General features: G+C 44.1%; 1 protein-coding gene across 3 annotated transcripts in view; it reads right to left on the bottom strand.

Annotated features, from left to right (window-relative positions):
• Positions 1-911: 911 nt before the first annotated feature.
• The window catches only part of NSD3 (nuclear receptor binding SET domain protein 3), a 38,228-nt gene continuing 28,966 nt past the window's right edge, over positions 912-10,173 (bottom strand). For all 3 annotated transcript variants that reach the window (XM_059490699.1, XM_059490701.1, XM_059490700.1), the window contains 8 exons: positions 9,507-9,709; positions 8,963-9,075; positions 7,715-7,984; positions 6,221-6,337; positions 5,980-6,121; positions 5,521-5,627; positions 4,987-5,191; positions 912-4,503 (listed from right to left, as the gene is read on the bottom strand). In XM_059490699.1, coding sequence (XP_059346682.1) covers positions 4,262-4,503; positions 4,987-5,191; positions 5,521-5,627; positions 5,980-6,121; positions 6,221-6,337; positions 7,715-7,984; positions 8,963-9,075; positions 9,507-9,709 — 1,399 coding nt within the window. In that variant the 3' untranslated portion in view covers positions 912-4,261. The remainder of the gene's footprint in view (positions 4,504-4,986; positions 5,192-5,520; positions 5,628-5,979; positions 6,122-6,220; positions 6,338-7,714; positions 7,985-8,962; positions 9,076-9,506; positions 9,710-10,173) is intronic.

Genomic DNA, 10,173 nt, shown 5'->3' with positions numbered 1-10,173 from the left:
AGGGACCCCAGGCAGCTGAGATCTCCAGAGGCACCCCAGGCAGCTGGCATCTCAGAGGAACCCATGCAGATGGCATCTCAGAGGGACCCCAGGCAGCTGGCATCTCCAGATTCAGATCCAGATCCCCCTAGAGGGACCCCCATGCAGCTGGCATCTCCAGAGGAACCCCCATGCAGCTGGCACCTCCAGATCCAGATCCCCCCAGAGGGACCCCAGGCAGCTGCCTGTCCCTGGAGCTGGTGGTGGCACAGCCTCGGGGCACAGGGAGTGGTAAATGGCTTTGGCAAATTCACACATGTTTTCCCTTTTTTATTCACATTAAGCACAGAAATCCCCTACACAAAGCACAGTTCCAGCTCCCCAGCTCCCCAGGGGAACACAGACCTGAGCTGCTCACTGGGAAATACAGTATTACAGGGAACATCCTTTCTTTTCTTCCTGTTTTTGCCTTTTTCTCTTCCTCCTTTTTCCCTCAGAACAACACTGGGAATACATCCAACGTGTAGGAGTGTATCTTAAGTGCAAATGTTTTTGCTACACAAAGAGAAATGGTGGGGAAAGCTGATGGGGATGGGAAGCAAAGGGACAGCACTGCTCCAAGGTCAGCATCTCCCACGCAACACCTGGTGAGCACAAACCTCCCAAACCCTCCTGTCTGCCATGGATCCACTGCACAGCAGGAGCAGCAAGGAATTTGGGGGGAAGTCAAGGACATTTTTCAATGCAGTATACAAAAAAAAAAATAATGTATAAATAAAAAAAAGCTGTAAAAGGAACCGCAGAGCTTCAAGTACATTAAACCCTGAATTCAATGAGGCAGAGGTTTCCATGTTAAAGTGACTTCTCCGTACCAGCGTCGGACACCCCCATCCCACCCTCCCCCCTTCCCCTCCCACATAATTCTGTAAAGTTTCAATATATACAGATTTTATGCTCATTGATAGTTATGTCTAGTAATTGTTGTCTTTCCCGTTCTATCCTGAAATTAAGATAAAAGAAGGGTTTTTTTTTTAAGAAGAAAGGCCAAAAATCCACATTCCAGCCCTATTACTCCATTTGAACTGATTCTTCAAGACCATGTGGTGACCAAGAGAAGGTGATTTGCTCATGAAATTTCCTTCCTGAGCTTCAACAGCCTATGGACAGGACAAGTCTATACAATAATCTGACAGCTACAACAGCTAATGCTTGCACAATGTGTTCAGGAATGGTGGAACCAGCCCCTGCATCACTGGAATCACAGAATTGTGGAATTTTGCTTCTAAATTCATCTGGCCACAGGTGCAGCTGCAGAGAAGAAGCTCCAATAAACCACAAACTCTGTTCCCTGGGCAGGGCAGCTCAGGCAATGCCCAGGTGCCAGAGATGGAGGCAGGAGGTCACCAGAAGTGTGGGGCCACCCCAAAAATGTAACAAGAAAATAGGTGAAAAACGTGTCACTGTGTGCCCATGAAGGAAAAACAATGTGCTGGGACAGCACACTGCAATTCTCCACCAAAATTACCAGTTCTGTGGATTTCCCCTAGGTCTCAGCATGAAATGACCCAACTATCCAAGATTCCTTATTTTGGAGCCCACACAAATGAATTCAGCAGCTGCCTCCCACTCTGCTGAGGCCAATCCATCAGAACAGCTGTGCAATATTTTCCTTACAAAGGAGCTGCACTAAGCAACTGCATTCTGGATACTCAGCTTACAAAGATGTGGTTGAAATGTACATTTTAGCATCTGAGCCTGGCACTCAGAACAGTCACCAAGATCCTCTGAACTGGGTTGTTCTCAATGTTAAAGCTTTTTGAAAGACTCACCTTCTCTTCAGTTCAGAGTTTTGTTCACAAACTAAACAACCTCTCCTGTTTTCCCTCCTGAGTCCAAGCCCAGCTGCTATGAATCACTTTTTGGTGGAAAAAAGGAGCATCTCTAAGAAGTCTGAACACAAAGTGAACCAACACACAGGAGGAGCAGCAGGCTCCATCACAGCGTTTGAGGAGTTTAAAGCCTTCTGTGCCCTGGGCACAGCACTGTGGCACTGCCAGGGTGGCCACTGACAGTTTGTGCCACCTGTCCAGTGCTCCCAAGGTGTCCTGGTGCTGCCACACCTGCTCAGCAGGTCACCATGGACACAATAAATGGAGCAGGCTGGGGCACTCACACAGCAGCACAGTACCAGCAACATATCTGATATATATAAATACATATTTTTATACATATATATATATATATATATATATATATATATATCAGCTGATAGCTGCAATATCAGAATGCTCTGACTTCAGAGAAAATCACTGAACATTATCAAGCCTAACAAAGAATATAAAGTGAACACCTCAGGCCTTACAGACATGGTAGCAAGAGCTGTGTTTGGAATTTCTGAGAAGGTTAAACATCCTCAATAAGAGCATAAAAAGAGACAATTCTCACACAAAACGTTAAGAAAAATAAAATCCTTTTTGTACCTTATTTTTTTTTCTTTAAAAATACCAAAATCCAGCAGGGTTAGTGTTGGACCCTGGCTGGAGCATGGCCCACAGCAGGAAGTGCTTTAGGGGTCCCAAAGCTGCTGGCCCAGGTGTGCCCCAGCACCTGTGGGGTCTGGCACCCCAAGGGAGGCGTGGGCAGCTGCTCAGGGACTGTAGTGTATCCATCACTGATTGCACACACAAAAAACTCCCCCTGCACACCAGTGTGAGGATGAGGAGGACACGAGGCAGAGGCAAGACACGGTCTAAATTCCACACAGATTTTTTTCTTGATCTGAGAAGTCTCTGTGTTCCCACAGGTTTGTGTAAGCAGTTTTCCAGAGACAAGGTTCTTAATTCCAAGGCTCAGATGCCAGCAAGATTTGATTATTTTCAGTACCCACGAGCAGAGGCTGGCAGGGAGTAGCTGTTATCAGCACACAAGGCAGAAGTACTCACTGTACCAGGGCAGGGGAGGGACAGTGCTTGGTGAGATTGTGGGCTGAGGGGGGAAGAGTCACCAAAACTAGCTCCAGCCTGGGAACACCAGTGCCCTGTGGCTCCTTGCACAAAAAATGGAGGAATATAGGTTTTCTAAAAATATTCTGGAGCAAGAGGCAACCTAAGCCACCTTGAAAGCCTCACTGAAGGAGTCTGTCTCTCTGATTAACAGAGGAAATCCAAGACAGAACCATCTCCAGAGGCATCAGCTGGCTGCTGGGATATGGCCCCTTACCCAGACACAAAATACCCTGTTCACTGAGGAAGTGCTGAGATGTTCCTCAGCTCCATTAACAATGAAGGTTAAAGTTAAAAGATCTCTCTCAACAAAAAAATATTAACACTCCATTAAAACCAACATGCACATGGGTCAGGTCCCTCACGTGGCCAAGTCTCCCTGAAGCCAAGGGGAGCCTGAGAAGGCAGGACTGAAGAATCACTCAGGAACTGCCACCAAACCAGGTGAGGAAGCCACTGGCAGGACTGCCTCCAGCTCTGATTGAGGCTGGGAGCCTCTCCTGCCTGGGAGAGGTTTCCAAAATATATGTGGAATACAGAAATGACCACTGTGCAATTACACTCTGAATTTTTGCTGTCCAAGACAGCTCTGGAGCAAGGCACCACCATTTCTTCCTCACTGCCAGACCTTGTGTTACGAGCACTTCCCAGAAGTCACACACCTGGTTTCTCACAGGAAAAGCTTCACAATAATATTCAGAAGTAAACATGAGAGACAACCTACCTTCTCCAATGCCTTTACCAATAAGTAGTGGAACAGAGGCATTGCAGAGCCACCTGGTCTGACACCCACACCTGTCTGTTTGGCATCTCAGTGTTACAGAGGGGACAGGCTTTGCTCTTTCCATAAACTAGACACAAAAGTTACGTTGGCTTCGCTGTTTTGTTTTTAAAGACACGATGACTGATCAAAGCCAGATCTTCAACACCCTTTCAAAATTAAATAAATAAATATGTGGCTATGCTTTGCTTTCTACACTCAAAGAACATTATTTTAAACAGAATATTCTTTTCACTGTCAAAAGGTTTACGGTTTTCTTCAAAGGCCAAGACGCTCCTGGTTTCCAACAGTAAGAGCTGCTGTAGCACATTCAAGGGTAAAAGAAAGACCAAACAATAAAAACCAAACACCACTGCCTGGTCCTTCTCGCTCAGCTCAATGGTCCCATTCCAGCTCACACGCGACGGCTCCGAGGACAAAGCCGAGTGTGGCGCTGCAAACTCCGAGTTCATCGCCTGCTGCCCCTCTTCTCCCCTCCCATGTTTGTTTTTAACCAAATTCACTCCTTTGCCTCTTCCACAGCGTTCTGTGCTTCCAATTTGCACTTGATCTTGCTCCAGTACTCGGGTGCCACAGGAGATTTGGGGTCGTGGGCAGAGCAGCAGAGGCGGCCGTCCAGCGCCGACGGCACCAGGGCTCCCTTCTCGTGATCCTTGCAGAAGGAGTGGGGGCAAAACTCACAGAAGGACACGGCAGGATTGCTACAGATGTCACACTGATGCCATGGACATTCCCACTTTCCTGAGGAGGGGAGGAGAGAGAGAAAGGAGCTGGAATTAGTGCACTTTGGAGACAGCGCTGGCCTTTAATCCTCACTCCATGCTCACATGAATGCAAACAAAGTTCAGAAAAATTAGCCACTACTTCTGCTTCTCATGTACAACAATCTGACTGAACACAGTTCTGTTCTGCATTTTTTAGACAAAAAGATGATGCTTGTGTTTCAATCAAATTAAGAGGAAGTTTGATTGATTCAAGGAGAGGAACAAGAGCAACATTAAATGTATGACAAAGCCTCTGCCCACCAGCTCCATTTAGGAACAGTCACCTGATGTACTGCTAAAAGTGAGTGGTATTGCAAAAGCAAATTTGGTGCACTCAGTGCAAATGAATACTGCATTTAATGTAAGTGAACACTGTATTTTATTTACATGCTGCATTTCATCTCCAACACTGCCTTGTAGCAGGAAGGAGAAGCTGAGCAGGAGGAGCCACTGTTCTTACCAAAAGGTGGTTGAGTCAGGTTAAGGCATAGGAGGTGGTATGCTTTGGGACAGTCCTTCTTATCACACATGACCAGCTCTCCCCCATCTCCACACTGGAAACAGTTATCTTCATGCATCTGCTTCTGCTCTGTTTTTATTTTCCGTTTCTTCTGCTTTAGTTTTGCGTTTTTCACCTTCTCTTCATTTGCCGATGCAAATGCTGTCTGAGAAGGAGAAAATAACAACAGAGTCATTTATAAACCCCCAGCATTCAAGTAAATTTTGGGCTATTATTTGAAAGAATTCTTCTTAAATGAGACCAATTTAAAATAGTTTTTAAGCTCTAAAAGCCAGAAGTGCTCATTCAGATGTTTCTGAATTAACTTCCAGCCAGATATAACAGCATGGCAGGGCAGACTATAGAATCTTTGGAGACTTTTAAGGGTAGAAAGTATTATGCTAAATAAATAAATATTTTGAAATAAATCCAACCCCTCTTTGCCCTAGAGAATCTCTGGGTTTGGGAGGGGAAGCTCCAGTTCCAGCCATGTACCTTGGGCCGCACTCCCAGGAAGCCGCTGCAGTTCTCTGCTCCGCAGTGACACTCGGTCCTGCCATTGCCCAGACAATCCAGGTTGTAATTGAATGTTAATTCCATTCCTGAAATGTAAAGAAAAACAATTCACCCACGTGGACACTCAGTCCTGCCACTGCCCAGGCAATCCAGGCTGTAACTGAATGTTAATTCCATTCCTGAAATTTAAAGAAAAACAATTCACCCACATGGACACTGAGGGAAGACAGGCCTGTGACAATGACATTTCATTAGCATTTATTACCACGAGACCCCTGCTAAAAATGGCATCTGAAGTATCATCTCCACACCAATGAATGAAAAGTTCCTAAATATTCACTGGTATTAATAACTTCAAAGAAAAAGCCATGATCCCAAGTGAGGAACTTGGCCACTGCAAGACAAAAGCAAACATGCCAAATAAAGCCATGCTTTTACCTGCAGGAATGTCACAAAGAGCAAACAGTCCAACTCTAATGTCACCATTCACTGTCCACTTCTGTGTTTCACAGTTTGGGTTACAACTATGGTTCATAAAACGAGAGTAGTTCCCCTTTGGGCCAGCATCTATTATTCGGTCCTTCAAGGAAAAAGACAAAAAATGTGTTTAGTGCTTACAAAGCAAAGAGTTTTCCTGCTGCTGAGTGATATTTGCTATCAAACAAGACACAATATTCACCTTGGTTACAGTCAGCATATAAAAATTGGTGACACTGTTCTCGTGAGCACGTTTGATCCGCAGCCGGCACTCCTCCTCATCAATCAGCTCCCCAACATATTCATTCACAAATTCACCCTGCAAACAAGAACAAAAGTAAGTCATCTCTGCATCCTAAGCACAATCATAAAGGGAAGCAGCACAGAAAAAAGCATTTCTAATAAAATAAGACTCTGATCATCACAGAAAGTGTTACACTTTACTGGTCTGGCAGGCACAGTGTGAATACATGCACCAGGTAATTGCTGTCCTAGAATTACACCCAGGCAGAATAAAAGGCAGCCCTGATCCTGCATTCAGTACACAAAACAGTTGTCAGGTCTATAAAACCCTTTCAACCTTCTCACTTTCTTTCAAAGAGGACAATGTGACAATATTCATGGACTCCTCAGGAAACAGGAACTGTTACAGTAAGTATTTTCAATATATACTTCACTTTTATTAGGACTTTAGTAGTCAATAAGCTCAGAACATTTGCAGTAGCACAATTTTCATGAAACACAGATTTTAAAAGTTCTGAATTTAATAAAACTAATGGCTAAACCCTGTGTTTAAAAGTATGGCCTGCTTTTTCCAGAAAATATGACTGGAAGGGATTTTTCCAGAAAATTTGACTGTGACAGTGCAGAGTGCAATGCTTTCACCCATACCCACCCTGATGGCTGCCACAGCCCTGTCCTGGCTCACTGTACTGTCACTGTCATATTTTCTGGAAAAATCTCTTTGCCCAGGACTTTGCTCCTGAGAAGCTGAGAAGCCTCAGAGAAAAATGAAAACAATATTATCTCATTTGCTTCTCTTGTGTTTTGCTGCTTTGCAATGTGTTTGGAGATTGTTTCATTGGTTTCATGTGAATTGTTTTTGACTTCTTGGCCAACTGGGGCCAAGCTGTGTCAGACTCTGGGTAGAGAGTCACGAGTTGCAATTATTATCTTTTAGCCTTCTGTCCGTATCCTTTCTGTATTCTTAGTATAGTTTAATTTAGTATTTTTAAATATAATATAGATAATAAAATAATAAATTAGAACATGGAGTCAGATTCATCATTCCTCCCTTTGTTGCGGTTGTTGTGTTGTGAGGTCTCCAGGATGAGGTGAGAGATGAGAATTTGACTTATTATCAACCTTCTAAGAACATTAATAAATTATATTATACTATGATGTATTATACTATACTATATTATATTATATTCTAAAACTATACTAAAGAAAGAAAAAGGAGATAACAGAAGGCTACAACAAGAATGAACAATAAAATCCCATGACAGACCAGAGTCCCAACACAGCTGGACTGGGATTGGTCTTTAAGTCAACACAATTCACATGGAACCAATCAAAGATGCATCTGCTGCTGAGTAACCTCTAGACCACATTCCAAAGCAATACTTATTTTCTGAGACTTCTCAGCAGAAAAATCCTGGGCAAAGAAGATTTTTCAGCAAATACAACCCCGTACCTTTTTGATGCTCCTCTTGGTGCGCAGGCCCCAGCCGCGGCGCTCGGTTTTGATGATCTCAGCATCGGGGTAGAGCCTCTTGGTGAAGCACTGGTTCTGGCAGCGCTCCCCAGCTGGGCACACCTGAGGGTGGCACTCGTACTGCAGCATCCTGTTGAGGCACTCTGACTCCAGCCCACACGGGTTCTCGTCTGAGGGCTTGCAGTTACAGCGGGGGATCTCCGACAGGTCGGCAACCTGGATCTGCACCTTGCCGATCACCTTGTTGGACTGGGGAGAAAAGGGCACAACAAGGCATGAAGGCAACGCACTGGGGACATAGAGTCAACAAATGACATGAAAAGGCAAAGAAAAATAATTTTATTCTGTCTTTTATTCTGTAAAAAAATATTTTATTCTGTGTTTCCAATTGGCAACCTGGATCTGCACCTTGCCGATCACCTTGTTGGACTGGGGAGAAAAGGGCACAACAAGGCATGAAGGCAATGCACTGGGGACATAGAGTCAACAAACGATACAAAAAGGCAAAGAAAAATTATTTTATTCTGTAAAAAATTATTTTATTCTGTGTATTCAGTCAGCAACCTGGACCTGCGCCTTTGTGATCGCCTTGTTGGACTGGGGAGAAAGGGGCACAACAAGGCATGAAGGCAATGCATTGGGAACACTGAGTCAACAACTGATATGAAAAGGCAAAGAAAAATTATTTCATTCTGTAAAAAATTATTTTATTCTGTGTTTTATTCTGTGTTTCCAGTCGGCCACATGGATCTGCACCTTCCCGATCACCTTGTTGGACTGGGGAGAAAAGAGCAAAACAAGGCATGAAGGCAACACACTGGGAACACAGAGTCAACAACTGACACCAAAATGCAAAGAAAAATTATTTTATTCTGTGCTTTATTCTGTAAAAAATAATTTTATTCTGTGTTTTAGGGTACTGTAAAACACAACAAGAGATAAGTGAAAAGAACAGCAAAATTATTTACGTGAATTTCCTTAGGCTGAACACCTTGGTGTAGGTAGATAACTTAGAATTACAGAACAGTGTGAGTTGGAAGGGATCTTAAAGAATATCCACCCCAACCCCTGCCATGGGCAGGGACACCTTCCACTAGACCAGGTTGCTCTGATCCCCACCCAACCCACCCTGGAACACTGCCACAACTTCTCTAGGCATCCTTACTCATGCACAGGGCAACTTCCTCACACACAGAATAAAAATAAAATAGAAAGAGGCCAACTCACTTTAATGTGTTTATAGGGCGGAGGCTTCCTTGAATTCCTTTCAATTTCCAATGCCTCTTTGCTTTCTCTTTGTGCTTTCAGTTCCTGGAAACGCTTTGCTGCTTCTTCAAGTGCTGTGCAAGGAATTCAGAATAGAAAGCAATCAGTCCCAGTTGCTGCTAATCAAATATGTACATCTATCTATTTTTTTAAGACTAGGAACAGAACTTCATTAACAGAAAGACAAGTTAAAATTAGTTATTGCAATTTATCATGAATTTATCAGCAGGTACCAACATACTGAACAATGATCCCATGCAGCAGAGCCCAAGATCCATCTCAACATTCCCCCACTGTGGAAGCACTGAACTGGCCCACAACAACACACAATGAGTAGGCACTTCAACACATTTTTATCTGCAGTCAAGGGATCAACACAATGCTTGGATTTCACGTGAACACAGAACACTAGTCACATAATATTCCCATGCAGGTTAAGTGGTGATGGAGACACAAACACGTGGAATTTTTGTCATAAACCACTATAAACTTTGTTTGATTTTACCTTTCTTGAAGGTCTTGTTAATACTAGTTTGCCCCTCAGCAAAGCTTTTATCTCCTTCAACATAAGGGAAAACTCTGCCCTGGTGTACCCAATAGTAGTCATGTGAACCAAAGAAAAATACTGGGAAGTCCCCGATATCATGTTTGAGGCCCTGTATGTTGAGAGGCACAGACCTGGGATTGCAGATCTCTGCTGGCCACCACCTGCAGAGTAGGAGAGAAAAGAAGAATGTAAGTTCCCTGAAGCAGAGCTTCCCAGTTTCCCTATGGGACTGAGAAATCAAAGCCAGTTTTCCTTTCCCGGGAGGCTGCAGGCGCAAAACACAAGCGATGTTACTCCAAATTTTGGGAAAGACTTCTAAGCATATCCATGGCCTGAGAGTGGGTTTCAGGATCACCTGCAAACACCTGTATTGCTGCAGCTGACTAAAGCAAATACCAGCAAGGACAGCTGGGCTCTGGCAGCCCCTGCTTTCCCACATCCTGACCACGCTCTGCAGAGCAAACGTGGTGCAATCCAGAGCCCAGCAGAAGCTGCAGCATCACATTTCATCCATGTCTGACCCCAAACAGAGGAATTACTGCATTTCTAACTCTTGCTCATGATGACTGAGCTGCTTTATCTTCTTGCAATTCCAGAGTGCATTAAAACATCCAAAAGTTGAACT

The sequence above is a fragment of the Ammospiza nelsoni genome, chromosome 30 (assembly GCF_027579445.1).
Source record: "Ammospiza nelsoni isolate bAmmNel1 chromosome 30, bAmmNel1.pri, whole genome shotgun sequence".
Taxonomy (NCBI): Eukaryota; Metazoa; Chordata; class Aves; order Passeriformes; family Passerellidae; genus Ammospiza; species Ammospiza nelsoni.
The sequence above is the reverse complement of the archived record's forward strand: the minus strand, read 5'-3'. Positions and strand labels throughout refer to the sequence as shown.